The sequence below is a fragment of the Crinia signifera genome, chromosome 2 (assembly GCF_055691185.1).
Source record: "Crinia signifera chromosome 2, ASM5569118v1, whole genome shotgun sequence".
Classification (NCBI taxonomy): Eukaryota; Metazoa; Chordata; class Amphibia; order Anura; family Myobatrachidae; genus Crinia; species Crinia signifera.
Window position 1 is genome coordinate 73,509,458 of NC_139218.1, and position 16,505 is coordinate 73,525,962.

At 42.0% G+C, this 16,505-nt stretch overlaps 1 protein-coding gene across 10 annotated transcripts in view; it reads right to left on the reverse strand.

Moving 5' to 3' along the window:
- NCOR1 (nuclear receptor corepressor 1) overlaps nucleotides 1-16,505 on the reverse strand; it is a 131,113-nt gene that overhangs the window by 92,613 nt on the left and 21,995 nt on the right. For all 10 annotated transcript variants that reach the window (XM_083172391.1, XM_083172393.1, XM_083172392.1 and 7 more), the window contains exons 2-3: nucleotides 14,624-14,801; nucleotides 12,047-12,162 (exon numbers count right to left, since the gene is read on the reverse strand). In XM_083172391.1, the coding sequence (XP_083028517.1) occupies nucleotides 12,047-12,162; nucleotides 14,624-14,731 (224 nt within the window). In that variant the 5' untranslated portion in view covers nucleotides 14,732-14,801. The remainder of the gene's footprint in view (nucleotides 1-12,046; nucleotides 12,163-14,623; nucleotides 14,802-16,505) is intronic.

Below are 16,505 nucleotides of genomic sequence, written 5' to 3' on the forward strand. Positions count from 1 at the left end.
GGGTGCCCCTCCCGGTCGGCGATCGCTGTGATTGGCTGTTCAAATCTGAACAGCCATTCACAGCGTTTCCTGTGTTACCGGCGGCTAAGCCGCTCGGTAACACAGGGATTCACTGGTGATCGGTGCTGTCAAGTACAGCACCGATCACCACCGATGTGCAGCCCCCCCTCGAACCCGCCGGGCACTCACCCGGCAGCAGCAGCGGCTCCCCCGGCTCCCCCGGAGCGTCTGGAGCGCACGCAGCGCTGCCCTCCTCCCCCCTCCCCCCTGCAGCAGCAGCAGCAGCATCAAGCTGCAGAAAAAGTAAAAAAATAAACATATGCACTGAAAAATATATTATATATATATATATATATATATATATATATATATATATATATATATATATATACACACACATATATATATATATATATATATATATACATATACAGTATGTGTGTGTGTATATATATGTATATATGTGTGTGTGTGTGTGTGTGTGTGTGTGTGTGTGTGTGTGTGTGTGTGTGTGTGTGTGTGTGTGTGTGTATATATACCGCACCGATTACCACCGATCGCCAGCCCCCCCCCCCCTCCCACCCGGCAGCCCCCCTCCCTCCCACCCACCCGGCTGCCGCAGCGCCAGCACCCCTCCCACCCCCCCGCCAGCCGCAGCGCCAGCCCCCCTCCCAAAGCTGGTGACTAAAATGGGGTCACTTGTGGGGGGGTTCCACTGTATTGGTGCTTCGGGGGTCTTGCTAATGCGACATAGCACCCACCATTCATTCCACCACCAAAAATCACTCCTTCCCTTCTGAGTCCTGCCATGCACCCAACTGGTATTTTTTGGTCACACGTGAGGCATTGCCGTACTCGGGAGAAATTGGGGCACAGATTTTGGGGTACTTTGTCTCCTTCATTCCTTGTGAAAATAAAAAATTTTGAGCCAGAACTGCATTTTTCTGTAAAAAATTACATTTTTTTACACAAAAATGCAGATCTGGCTCAAAATTTTTCATTTTCACAAGGAATGAAGGAGACAAAGCACCCCAAAATCTGTGCCCCAATTTCTCCCGAGTACGGCAATGCCTCACGTGTGACCAAAAAATACCAGTTGGGTGCATGGCAGGACTCAGAAGGGAAGGAGTGATTTTTGGATTTTGCAGCACAGATTCTGGTTGAATGACCCCCGAAACACCCATACAGTGGAACCCCCCCACAAGTGACCCCATTTTGCAAACTACACCCTTCAGGGAATTCATCAAGGGGTATAGTGTACATTTCAAACCCCCCGGGGTTTCACCAATTTTGATACAACTGAGCTGTGAAAATGAAAAATTAATTTTTTTCATTTTCACTGCCCAGTTGTACCACAATTGGTGAAACGCCTGGGGGTTTGAAATGTACACTATACCCCTAGATGAATTCCCTGAAGGGTGTAGTTTGCAAAATGGGGTCACTTGTGGGGGGGTACCTAACTTTTAGCATCTTATGGTGCCTAGAAACCTACATGGTGCCTAAAAAATAATCTCATAAAAAGGAGGCTCCAAAATCAAGTAGGTGCTCCTTCTATTCTGAAGCCTGTGGTTTGGTCACCGTGCACACTAGGGCCACATATAGGATATTTATGAAAACCAAAGAATTGGGGGAATCAATTTTTAGTCACATTTCTCTAGTAAAATCTACTGTGTTCCTTAGAAAAATGTATTAAAATTGCAAATCTGCAAAAAAAATGAAATTTGGAAATTTCACCTACACTTTCTTTTAATTCCTGTGAAACACCTAAAGGGTTAACAAACTTCCAAAATGCTGTTTTGAATACTGTGAGGGGTGCAGTTTTTGAAATGGCATCATTTATGGGGGTGTCTCACATACAAGTCACTCAAAGTCACATCATAACTGACCTGGTCCCTAAAAAAATCAGAGTTTGAAATTTTCTTGAAAATTTGAGAATTTGCTATTCATATTTGAAGCCTCCTAGTGTCCAAAAAAATGAAAATGAGGTTGAAATAATGATGGCAACATAAAGTAGACATATGGTCTATGTTAGTTATTCACTATTTTGAGTGGTAAGATTATTTGTCTCACAAGCAGAAAATTTAACATTTTGCAAATCGCAAAATTTTCCATTTTTTTACGACATTTTGGTATTTTTCACAAAAAAACACAGACTGTATCGACGAAAATTTACCACTAACTTGAAGTACAATGTGTCACGAGAAAACAATCTCAAAATCACTGGGATAAGTAAAAGCAAAAAAAAGTTATCCCCACTTAAGTGATACATGCCAGATTTGAAAAAAAGGGCTCTGTCAGGAAGGCAAAAACTGGCTCTGTCATGAAGGGGTTAAAACCAAGAATTGTAACTTTTTTTTTTTTTACATGGTGGCCATTTTAAAATCATTGCAGAATGCAAGTGTTTTAATTTCTAGACAAATGCCTCAGGAACAGGATAAAACCCATTGATCATTACCTTTTTTCACTTTAATGGGGAAAAATAAGGCCCACGAGAACATAATATCTTCAAAAATATGACACTTCAGGGAGCGATTGTCTCAGCTTGGAAAATAAATAGCAGGTTTCAGCATTTTGTTTTGTTTGGTCAGTTTATGTACTAGTAATTTGTTAACAAGACTGCACAAATTTGTGTACTAGTGATACTATATGACTTAGAAAATTAAAAATTTTAGGCCTACAAATTTCCATTTTGAGCTTCAAAAGCTAGCTCAAGTTTTGCGGAGAACAATTATTTTTGGCCCAACACTCTACCACATATTTGCATAAAAGCACAAAAAAGTCTGCCATGATAGAAAGATGGCCACCATTTTCAAAAAGTAAATAAAGAAAAAATTCATAGTGGTTGTGAACTATTGCCATAGGGTAGATAGACAACAAATGTTCAAGCCACCAGAAATATTCACAATTGAACCACTTTGTATGGATTGACCTTAAGCAGAAAAGCCTATATGCTCATGAATAGTTAGCACATGTTAACAGAACAATTTAATAATCATAGGAAGTAATATATTATCTGTGAAAATTACTGGCAAAGAATTTTAGAAAATTATGCGTTCTATGAGTCTTCAGTATTAAATTATACTACAAGTTAAACAGTACATAAATTATAAGTGCAAACTCAAAAGCATATCCTTCCAAAAGCTCTCACTGGGTTTAAGACCACTAGTTTTTCTGTGATTCCAGGCAAGGGCGTAACTACCATAGGTGCAGGGGGAGCAGCTGCTATGGGGCCCAGAGCTGAGAGGGGCCCACTTTGCAAGTATCATGTGCTGTATACATTTTTCAGCATTAGGTGATAAATAGGGGCCCTTGCAAACTTTTGCTATGGGGGCCACATGTATCTAGTTACGCCACTGATTCCAGGTCTCTGGGACATCACTCCACCAAAGAAACCCCAAAATGGCCATGTTAGATTAATATACTTTATTTAAATTGTAAATAGAAAAGGTTTCAGTTTTACATTTGCCCAAAGTGCGATCAAGAGTTCATTTACATTTACAGAAGCTGCTTTATACACTAAGAAACATTTAAAAAAGCACATTTTTGCATAGCTTTAGGCCAAGTGGTTGGCAGGTCATTATAAAAAAACCAGATTTGCCTAGCAAGCAATCTGATGAACCCAGCTAACATTCCAGTGTGGTTTTACAGATCGCTTTTTCAGCACAATAATTTAAGTTTCACTTAAGCAACATGACCAAAGATAAATAAAGTGTTCACCTTAGCAGGTACGGCTCACGCGGGGAGGCCATTCATGGCACAGCTGAAAGCACATACTGTCTGGTCGACAAAATCAACTAGTGACTAAACAGAGCATTTATTGTCCCAACCCAGAGGTTCACAATGGCGGTAATTAAGGCAACCTAACAGTTCAGGTTTAAGTATATACATGGCTCAACATAGATTAGGCATGTCCAAAGACCGGCCCGGGAGCCAATTGCGGCCCATGCCATAATTTCAAGTGGCCCGCAGCCTCCAGCCAGAATCGGGCGGAGCATCAGATGCAGGATTCACAGGACAATAAAGATGGGGTCCCGGCGAGCGTGCCTTTACCTTGCTTTCTGCAGCAGTGAGGAGGTGCCGGCCGCTACAGTGAGATGTGTTTGGCGGCTTTCGGGTGAGTGTGCGTCCAATCCCTGGCATTCAGAGAAGGGGGGGCAAGCTACAGGACAGAGTGAATGGGTGCAAAGTGGGGAGCATACAGTGAAGGAGGGGTAGTCTGGGGGACATACAGAGAAGGCTGGTCAGGCAGGGGAATATAATGTGAAGGGGGCAGAGTGGAGGACATACAGCGAATGGGGGCAGGCAGGGGAGTATACAGTGAAGGGGCAGGCTGGGGGAAATACAGTGAATGGGGGAACGCTGGGGGACATAAAGTGAATGGGGGCAGAGTGGGGGACCATTCTGATGTGATTAATGATTCAAAGAATGTCAGGCTGAATGGGTGGCCCCCCACACATTTTCACCTCACCAAATCTGGCCCTCATCACAAAAAGTTTGGACACCCCTGACATAAATGGTTAAATCCAATCGACTGAGGTAATAATTAAGTCATCTGTGGCGAAGCATGGCTATACTTTAAAAAGTCCCACTATGGTTCGCCACTCCAAGTGAGGAATAAGAATGCACCAGGGAGCAAAAAAGGAGAAAGAAAAATATATAAGAAAAGTGGCGCTTGTTAATCCCTTGGGATGGCATTGCAGCAGTTGTCCTCAGATTGATACGGCCAAATGGGAGATTGCAGATTGTGTTTGTAATCCAAGCTGGAGATGGTAGAAACCAGCAATGCGGGTCGGTGCTCACAGTTGGCAGGCAGATGGAATAGCCAAAAAGTTCCAATTTGGGGAGTGTAGTAGGTGTCAGGTGCAGCCAGGTCTTGGTGAAAGTTTTAGGGCACAGTTAACCGGTCCAGAGCAGACCTCTAACGCGTTTCGCTGTTTGGGAAATACAGCGAAACGCGTTAAAGGTCTGCTCTGGACCGGTTATCTGTGCCCTAAAACTTTCACCAAGACCTGGCTGCACCTGACACCTGCTACACTCCCCAAATTGGAACTTTCTGGCTATTCCATCTGCCTACCAACTGTAAGCAGCGACTAGCATTGCTGGTTTCTACCATCTCCAGCTTGGATTACAAACACAATCTGCAATCTCCAATTTGGCCGTATCAATCTGAGGACAACTGCTGCAATGCCATCCCAAGGGATTAACAACCTCTAACGGCGCTGGGTAATTATTGGCCCTCATCTGGGCAACTAACTGCTCCAAATTCAGTTCCAATCCTTATTATTGGTGTCTATACAGGTCCACAACCGAAACGGGACAGTCATTTCCCTGTGTGGGTATACACACACCAATCTTCAGCACTTTATTACATTCCGGTCCAGTTTATTCTTTTATTAATATATATGTAATATCAAATTTGATATCCCCATTTTATTGTCAGTTACTTATGTATTTTTACTTTATGTTTACATTTTATTAAATTTATCAATCTTTTTCATCAAACAAGCGCCACTTTTCGTATATATTTTTCTTTCTCTTGGTATTGGGTTTGACAAACCCTTTTTTAAGTGGCAGCTATTAGCGTAAGCATCCCTGTTGGCGCCTTCTTCTGCTACCTAGGTAGCCATCTTGTTCTTTTGGCAAAAAAAAAAAGAGTGGGATTTGGTATATTTTGCAGAGATGTCCAGCAAGTTGAAGGTGACCATAATGATTTGGGCCTAGATGCATAAGTGATAAAATTGAGAGTAATAGACCACCAACCAATCAGCTTCTTACTGCCATGTTACAGGCTGAGTTACAATAATGACAGTTATGGGCTTACTGGCTGGTGCACGCCTGCTTCCATTCACAGGCAAATTGCAGCATGGATGTAGAAGTATATTAGTGGCCCAAAGCAAAGTAATTGGGGCTCTTAATGGTCCACGCATACACGGTAGAACTGCGGAGGCACAAAACAGGAGTGAAGTGACTGTCCATGTGATCGCTTAGTTTCTTACACAATTTCAGAGACAAGCTCCTTTTACAGTCCCTGAAAGCAGAGCACTGGGGTGGGGACAGGGCTACCGGATGATAACGCCTTCAGAGGTCTAAGCCAGACAATTCACCTGAGTTTTCAGACTTCTTGGATTACCGACTAAGATCAGACAAGTTATTAGCTGGTCAGTCAGCAACATGGAGTCGCAACCCCATACTGAGATGGTAGCGTCCCACTTTTGGGTCAGGACCCACAGTTCGACTACCGCTGTTCTAGAGTAATCTGGGTTGCAAAAAAATTGGAGCCAAGGGACCATCGGGGCACCACCAGGGGACAGGTAAGTATGCCTAAAAAAAAAAATTCATCCAAAAAACTGAAAAATTCCTTATCCGGAAGGCTCGTGGTCCCGAGCATTTCAGATGAAGGATACTGTACCCATAAACATGAGGTGTACCAAGGCATGGACACAAAACAAGTACACAAACCTGCTCAATAGAATAAAAGGTCAGAGAAAAACCGACAAAAGCACAAAACAAAAACGAGAGTAGGCGATAAGTGACTATATAAACAGATAAAGCCATCTAGCATAATATAATTTCACCTCCAAAAAGGACTGCACTTCTTTTGGGAGATTCCATAATTAGAGGAGTTAATCTGGGAAATGATACTAAAGTAGAGAAACAAGTAAGGTGCTTACCTGGAGCCACAGATCCAAGAGATAAAGAACGCATGCTAAGAATTGTAAAGGCAGCAAGACAAGATGGGGAGGTGGATGTCATCGTCCACCTAGGCACAAATGACCTGGTTAATGCTGAAGTCATGGCCGTAAAAGATGAATTTAGAAAGTTAGGAACTGCTCTAAAACAGGTGGCAACCACTGTAACTTTTTCAGAAGTATTGCCAGTACACCAAGGGGAAGATAGAACTCTGAGAATTAGAAACTTCAATGTTTGGCTAAGGAATTGGTGCAACAAGGAGAGATTTGGATATTTAGGTCAAAGTCAAGCTACCTGGCAAGACAGAGCCTTATATAAAAGTGATGGCCTGCACCCATCTTCAAGGGGAACGAGAATATTAAGTGAGAAGTTTGGAAGCTTCATAAGCAACTATTTAAACTAGCAGAGGGGGGCAGTGAACCAAATAAGAATGAAGAAATCTGCTCCCCCAACCTAGAGGTATTGTCTCTGCAGGCAAATGGAACAGAAAGCCTATCCACTGCAACAGAAGATAATGCCGATTAAAACCAAATAGATATAGGCAGAAAGATGAACATAGCTAGCACCACGAGAAGCACAAACACAACTTTAAGAGCTATGTGTGCAAATGCTAGGAGCTTAGGAAATAAAATCCCAGAACTAATTGCAATAATGACAAGGGATGAACTGGATATTGTGGCTATTACAGAGACATGGTGCAATGAAAATCATGACTGGGACATAGCTATACCAGGATATACTTTATTTAGGAAGGACAGAATGGGAAAAATTGGAGGAGGGGTTGCAATATATGTGAAAAAATATATACAGACTACCTTAATACAAAGTATTGAAGAAAAAACGGAGGCCCTTTGGGTGACCATAGAAACAGGGGAGAAGGCGATTCTTCGTATAGGGGTGATCTACAGACCACCAGGTCAGGAAGAGGAACTAGACAAGAGCCTATTGCAGGACATCAATAAAATGGCATTAAAAGGAGAGGTGATAATCATGGGAGACTTTAATCTACCTGATGTAAACTGGGAGCTGCCTGTTGCAAGTTCCACCAGAAGTAGGGACATGCTGAATTCCTTGCAAGGAGCATCCCTCCAGCAATTGGTGAGGGAGCCCACTCGTAAGGACGCAATATTAGACTTAATACTTACAAATGGTGACAGAATATCTGACATAAATGTGGGTGAAAATCTGGGATCCAGTGACCATCAAGCAGTGTGGTTCAAAATAAAGACAGAGACTGACTCATCGCACACAAAAACAAAGGTGTTAGATTTTAGGAAGGCTGATTTTGTAGAGATGGGAAACTCTGTAAGGGATTCTTTGGCAGAGTGGAAGAACTTGGAAGGAGTGCAGGATAAGTGGGAAAAATTAAAAAGTGCAATTCTAAAAGCAACAGAACTTTGTGTCAAAAGAGTTAGGAAAAACACAAGAAAAAGAAAGCCATTGTGGTTTGCAAAAGAAGTAGCAAGTATTGTGAAAGCAAAAAGGTTGGCCTTTAAGAAATTTAAGCAGACGCAGAAGAATGAGGACAAAGAGGTGTATCTTGTTAGACAGAAGGAGGCTAAGAAGGCAATCAGATGTGCAAAAGCACAGGCTGAAGAGAAAATGGCCCAGTCAGTGGGTAAAGGGGGGAAAACTTTTTTTAGGTATATAAGTGAAAGGAGAAAAACAAAAAGTGGAATAATTAGACTGAAGACAGAGAGTGGAAGTTTTCTTGAGGGGGACAATGTAATAGCAGATAATATTAATAATTATTTCTGCTCAGTATTCACTGCTGAAAGAGAGGGGAAGGGGCCACAGTTAAGTTGCAAGTATAGTCAGAAAACTGAGGGAGAGACAAGTACATTTACAGAGGAGAAAGTCCTCACAGAACTCTCAAAACTGAAAGTGGATAAATCAATGGGGCCAGATGGGATACATCCAAGGATACTAAAAGAGCTTAAAGGGGAGCTGGTAAAACCAATAACAGAATTATTCAACCAGTCACTAGCTACTGGAGTAATCCCAGAGGACTGGAAAACAGCGACTGTAGTCCCACTGCACAAAAGTGGAAGCAAGGAAGAGGTAAGCAACTATCGACCAGTGAGCCTTACATCAGTAGTAGGGAAATTGATGGAAACACTCTTAAAACAAAGAGTTGTAGAATATCTCCAAACCAGCAATTTACAGGATCCAAAACAGCATGGGTTTACTGGGGGAAGATCATGTCAAACAAATCTTATTGACTTTTTTGACTGGGTGACTAAAGTAATAGATCAAGGTGGGGCTGTAGATGTAGCTTATCTAGACTTTAGTAAAGCTGTTGACACTGTCCCACATCGCAGACTGTTAAATAAACTTGAAAGCTTGGGATTGGATTCTAAGATAGTTGAATGGATAAGAGCGTGGTTGCAGGACAGAAAACAGAGAGTTGTAGTAAACGGAGTACAGTCAAAGGAGGGAAAGGTTACAAGTGGAGTACCCCAGGGATCTGTACTTGGACCGGTGCTTTTTAATATCTTTATTGGTGATATTGCAAATGGAATTGAGGGTAAAATGTGCCTTTTTGCAGATGACACAAAGGTATGCAACAGGGTAGACACACCAGGAGGGGTAAAACAAATGATTGAGGATCTAGGCAGATTAGAGAAATGGTCAAGAGAATGGCAACTACAGTTTAATGCCAAAAAATGCAAAATCATGCACTTGGGTCTCAGAAATCCAAAGACTCAATATAGTATAAATGACACTATAATGGAAACTACTGAGGAAGAGAGGGATCTAGGTGTCACTATTTCAGGGGACTTAAAAGCAGGTAGGCAATGTAACAAAGCAATGAAGAAGGCAAGTCAGATGCTTGGTTGCATAGGGAGAGGTATCAGCAGTAGAAAGAAAGAAGTAATAATGCCACTGTATAGGTCATTGGTACGACCTCACCTAGAGTATTGTGTTCAGTTCTGGAGGCCATATCTCCAGAAGGATATAAATACATTAGAGACTGTACAAAGAAGAGCAACTAAAATGGTGCATGGCCTACATCACAAAACGTACCAGGAAAGACTAAAAGATCTTAATATGTATACTTTAGAGCAGAGAAGGGAAAGGGGGGACATGATAGAAACTTTCAAATATATCAAGGGCTTTAACAAGGTACAGGTGGGAGACATTCTTCACAGGAAGAGGAGCAACAGAACACGAGGACATGCACTGAAACTAGAGGGAGGAAGATTCAGGGGAAATGCGAGGAAGAATTTTTTCACAGAAAGAGTAGTAGATAAGTGGAATAGCCTCCCAACAGAGGTGGTAGACGCAAATACAGTAGTACAATTTAAACATGCTTGGGATAAGCATATTGATATCCTTACAAAAAAATAAGGATCAAATATGGTTTGAGGTAACATGTTTAAAAAAAGGGGCAGACTAGATGGGCCAAGTGGTTCTTATCTGCCGTCAAATTCTATGTTTCTATGTTTCTATGTTTCTATGAGAGTACAATCCCCATTACATAAAGATATGCCTATACAAGACAACTACTTGCAAACTGAAGTAATATGATCATTCCAAGAGAAAAAGTTACACAAATGTGTTCTCTTACAGTATTTTAATATTTTAACATATACTATTGCAGTCTCAATGGCTGATCATTCTCTCTATTGCTGCTCCGGTGAGTAACATAACCAACGAGCTGCAACAAAAATGCGCTATATGGGACACTGTAAAAAATAACGGTACTTGTGTATTATCTGGGCGACCATAGATTTGATCGCATCGCATGTGATCCGATTGTATGCGATGCGACCAGATTTTGAATTGTACAGGCACCCTGATGGGTGATTACTATGTTAAATGCACCCCCATTGTTAATGCCACCCCCACTATCAACGCCCACCCGAAGCGTGGCAAACCCCGCGAGGGGAGGCGGTACGTGCCATCCGACCTTTTCATACCCCCACTATCCACGCCGGCGCGGAGTTGATTTTAGATAGTGCGGCCCGAAGCATGGCGAGTGCAGCGAGGGGACAAGGATTACTTCACATGTAATCCGCGTCCCCTCGCCACACTCTCTAAGATCATCTCCACGCCAACGTGGATAGTGGGGGTATGAAAAGGTCGGAGGACGCGTACCGCCACCCCTCGCGGCCTCGCTGCGCTCGCCATGGTTCGGGTGGGCGTTGATAGTGGGGGTGGCATTAACAATGGGGGTGCATATAACATAGTAATAACCCATCAGGGTGCTTGTACAATTTAATATCGCATCGCATGCCATTTGTATTGGCATGCGATGCGATATTTTATCGCACAGTGCGGGTCTGTGCACCCGGAAATCGTGTCCCATCGCATACCTTAATTAGTAGTATGCGATGCGCGCCCAGATAATACACAAGTACCAAAATAACTAAATCTGTAAATTCAACATAGGTTGACAAGTTTAATCATAGCTATCGCTCATAGGTTTTAATTGTAACATCAAAAAACACAGGCTTAATAAAAAGGGGGTATACTATATTTGCAAGGAAAAAAAGGGATAATATCTCACTATTAGCCTGATGCTCATAAGCCAATTATGGCCCGTTTTTTTTACAAACAAAGTGTTTTGGACAATAACACACAGGTCCAGGAAATTATCCCAGAGAGCGTGTATTAATGCAGCTCTTAGAACCAGCTCTCAGGCGAATTGGATGGCCCCTGAGGGTTCCATTACCATGGCTAATTGGATATCCACCAATGAATTGAGCTGAATCATCAACTAATTTTTTGTTGGGTATAAGGGGGGCTCTACCTAAAAAACAAGCCTAGTTGATGTTAAAACTTGTACAAATGTCTCGTACGAGACAGTGCGGTGGCCTATACACTGTATAAGGAAAAAATGACATTAACACCAACAAAATATTCAGCGTATTTGTTTATACAAATAAGAACTTATCCTACATATAAAACCATAGTGGTGAATAATATTACTAATACTGTTAAGTTCACAAAACGGTATCCGGACTGATCATAGACTGACTTATGATAGACAGTCATATGGTCGACCAATAATGGTAGACAGTCTGAAAAGGGCCGACATGGATTTTTTGTACAAAATTTTCAGCTGACGTGCCGACAGGCGGTATTTCATGCCCTACCATCCACTAGGGCGTAGTGGGAGAATATAACAGTGTGCCAAGTGCAGCGAGACAGAGGCCAAAGCATGGTGAGCCATGCGAGGGGACGCGGTACACCTAGACAGTGTCCATGTCGACCTATGTCAACAGACACCCTAAAAACATGTCAACCTTTAGACCCTGTCGACCTTGTGACTGTCTACCATTAGTGGTCGACCATATGACTGTCTATCATAAGTCAGTCTATGTTTTATACCATAACCCACAAAACACACCTGTCTGCCCCAGGGTGAAATTCAGATAGCAAAGATGGCCGCCTTCGAAGCTGCTGTTGCTGCAAAAGCTGGGAGGCTTCCAAATGAGCATTGCGGTAGTCGGAGAGAGGAAATTCCTGAAACACAAAAAGACAGTGACATTTAGAAGGTAATGTGCGGTGTCCTCTTTGCTCCTATGACAAACTATGCTGTCTTCAAGGATCTTTACACCACTATAAATATCGAATATAAACTGGTTACACAGTAGGCCAGGCATTCCCAACCACGGTCCTCAAGCCACACCAACAATGCAGGTTTTGTAGATATCCAGGCTTGAGCACAGGTGACTTAATTAGTATCTGATGGATTCTGATTAAACCAGTCTGGATATCACTAAAACCTGCACTGTTGGTGTGCTTTGAGGACCGTGTTTGGGAATGCCTGCGGTAGGCATTCCTGCTACTTGTATGTGACCAAATTTCACTAGATACTGGCACTGACTGCTGATGTAAATTGGAGCGGAATGGTCACAAAATGACCGGTGACATGATGCCAAGAGAGAACCTTTAGCAGATTTACTAACATACATAGCAAAAGGGGTGAAAAAATGTGGTCAATGACTGGACAGGGGGAGACTTACAGACAGGGGCAATCTTTTGTCACACCTTTTCAGGGAGGAAATTCCCTACCAAACATCACCTGTACCACCAGATGTGTGATATATGTGATATCATGCCCTTGTGCCCTACAGTACGTAGGTAAAAACTGAACGCCAGTTCAAAAAAGAACAACGCTTCATAGGTCCGCAATCAAAGCAGCCTTAGCTAAAGAGACAGTGACTAACCATTGGCACGACATTTTGCCAAAGCTAAGCATAATGTCACTGCCATTAAATACATCGATCATGTCCCACCTCAGAAAAGAGGAGGTGACCGATGTGCCAAATTACTATAACTAGAAACACAATGGATTCAAAGCTTGGGGACCCTTTCCCCAAAAGGCCTTAACAAAACCTTAGGTCTATACTATTTCCTATCATTACAAATAGATACATACACCATCATATCTGGTATCTGCTTCACAAATGACACATAGGCTATATAGATATGTTTGCAGTTCGGTTGATATTCTGTTAAATACATTTTTTACTAGTTTGGATGACTATAGACCATATTGCAGAGGATACAGATCTGCCACACACAGAATACTTCCCTAAAATCTGAGCAGATTATCCGGCGTTTTAAGATTTAGGCTTTTTATACTATTATAATAGCTTAGATGATATCCACTTTACATTGAGACACTTGTAGTTTTTTCACATGACAAAGGTTTTTCACTTTTTTTAATGTCATTTTTACTATTATTGTTGCTAGGCAATGAACCTGTCTTTGGGTGATGACGTCAGATCCATGCGACCAGCCTTGTACAGAGTAGCCGGAAACTATGTCCTTCATTGTTGATTCACAAAGGACATATGTGGTTAAGTCACGTCACTGTTTTATTGTTATACTGTTCTTGATAAAAATGCAGGGGCACTGAAACGTTGAAATATCCATTGGTATTGGTGAAATCAATCACGTTTTCATTACCAGTGCCACCGTTCTGGGCATATATTGGACTCCCCCGGTGATGAGGGTGTGTTTGGGTATTACGGTGAGTGGTATAATGTGTTTTTGTCATTAAAGTGTGGCATAGCAGAGTAGAACAATGTTTATTGGGCGTAATCATATTGCAGCGTGCAATTTTTTAATATATTTTTTAATTTTTTTGTTACTAATGAAAATTTCTAACATAAAATCTGCCCTCTCATGCCAGAAATCGAGCGTCAATCCAGGGCTTGGAAAAAATGTAGTGTAGTCTTTTCTTTTTCTGTTGCAAACAAACAGCACTTGTATACATTATCACATTAATATTTTTTGCACTATGCACGTTTTGTAAGCACTGTTTTAATCATATATGTGTTTTGTTAGTGCTTTGACATCACCGCCTGGCCTCCAGTACTGGTGACACATAACTTCTGGTTTTATATCAGGAAGTCCCACAGAGCAGGGGGGAGGACGGATGGGAGATGACTGAGCGCCTACATTGAGGATTTAAATGCACTTTTGTATTTTATTTGTTTGTGTGTCCTGAAGACGGGCCCCAGGATGAAATGGCGTAGAGTCAAATAAATCAATTTTTTTTCCAAGCCCTGGAGTGACGCTCGATTTCTGGCAGATACATGGGTGGACTGGTAACGACTCCATTCAAGAAGGCACCCAGGCTAGTAAATAACTCCCTCTGAAGGCTTGCGAATGTCGGTCTACACGTACTTTGTCTTATATACACCCTGATGAAAAATGTGAAACACATTTGAAAAGCGTTGGTTCAACAGCACCTTGTCGTGGCTTTTTTTTCCTACTATTTGGAGTGTCGCCACCTGTCTACTACTTATATATAGTATAGATCATATAGCCATACATTAATATTTGCATCAAATATTACCAAAAAAGGATATATTGTTAAGTTTATATGTGTTAAGGAAAAATAAATTATATGTGAAATAAAATGTTCAGCATTGTGGAACATCCTGCACACTCAGGCATTATACACACTCACCTGCTGGTGTCGGTTGGTAGCGAACGTGTACTGTACTGGGTGGGTGGCGTAGCTTCTCTGCTCAGTGCTGAACGCTCCTTGGTTCGGAGGATACCCTGAACTTGACATAATGGGAATCAAGGTCCTCGCTGAAGAGCAAGGTCAAAGCCACAATGCAGTCATGTTGTCAGGAAACCACCTGGGGACAAGAATATGCAACAACTCAGTGAAGCAGCCATATCCCTGCTTGTGCACAGATGGTATATCCAAAATTACTAAGGTGCCAGTGCCTAAGCATGTATAGCCTTAAAACCTAAACTGTTGGGGTGTCTTGAGGACTGTGTTTCAGAACCACATGGGGAAAGTATTTCTAATGCTATTTTATGTAGAGCAATAGCCACACAATGAAAAGAACGGGCTCGTTAATAAGCAAATGAAGCCTCAATGGTCTATCCTTGGTCAGCATAAACCTTTTCTAATGGTGCAAGGTCTCAACAAATCCATGAATTTAAGTCCTAATAATTACTCAACAATTCTGCATAGAATGGGCTGTCTGGCACAGGACCTGCACAATTCTTTGAATGTGGCTACAGACAACAAATGCCGATGTGAACTGACCCATTCTAGGTACAGTGCACCGTGATTTGCATTATGTGCTACAGCCCCTCTCCATTCAGCCGCTGCTAAAACTATAAACCAATAGGAGAAAAGAATTGGAGATTTCTGCTCAGCCTTGCTGACATTACACAGGTGACAACATAGGTTTGAAGCACCAAGCGTGGGGCCTGTACAAAGAACATGGCACAGAAAGAGGAAGGAAGGGGGGGGGGGGGGGGGGGGTGTAAGGATAAATTGCACAGCTCACTTGCAGTCAATATCAAAGAGTATATTATATTTACATAAAATGAGGATTTACATTAATGTCCATATTAAGTAAAGAAAACATATAAAACAGGTAGCAGTTTAGTCACTGATGGAGTAAAGGGCAAACTGGAGAGTAGAGCGGTATCATGCGATGCACGGCCTATGTGACAATTATGTAACTTGATAGCGGCAATTTTCTCCTCTACTTCTGCATATCCTTGCGGAGAACTAAATAAGGGACCCTACCATCCACTACAGCGTGGTGGGAGAATAAAATAAAAGGTGTTGACATTTTGGGACAAAAAAAACTCATGTCAACAGTTTCACTGTCACCTTCCCATTGTTGACTTAATGCTTGTGTCGACCTTAGCCATGCCAACCTATTTCAGGTGTCGATCTAAGCCACGTCGACCTTCATGCAGTCGAACCAATGGCCCATACCCCTAACTAACACCTATAAGGAATGCAGCCACAAACAATCCATGTCGAAGAACTGACACTAGTATGTGTCTAACAAGTTTTTTTAAACCAAATACACTTAAAGCCCTATGCCAGGCATGTCCAGCTGTTGTGAAACTACGCATCCCAGCATGCATTGCCATAGTTTTAGCATTCCCTAACAGCAAAACTGTGGCAAAGCATAATGGGACTTGTAGTTTCACAACAGCTGGAGGGTCATAGTTTGGACATGCCTTACCCGATCTCATGCACCGTAATGCCCCCCCCCCCATTATTATTATTATTACTATGATTTTATTTATAAGGCGCCACAAGTGTTTCGCAGCGCAGTATAAAGGAACAATACAGGGAGACAAAGCTTGGCATAACATTGAATAAATAACAAGAATACAGTACAAATAAAGAGCGCCACAGATCAATACACATTACAGCTTAAATGTAAGTAGTGAGGACTCAATCAACATACAACTAGAGGCTTGATGCCAATGATGGAGAGGAGTATGCGGACAAAGATGGTCACTGAGTGTTGGAGTATAGGAGAGCTGTGAGTGACATGTGAAGAGAAGTGGGCTTTGACAAC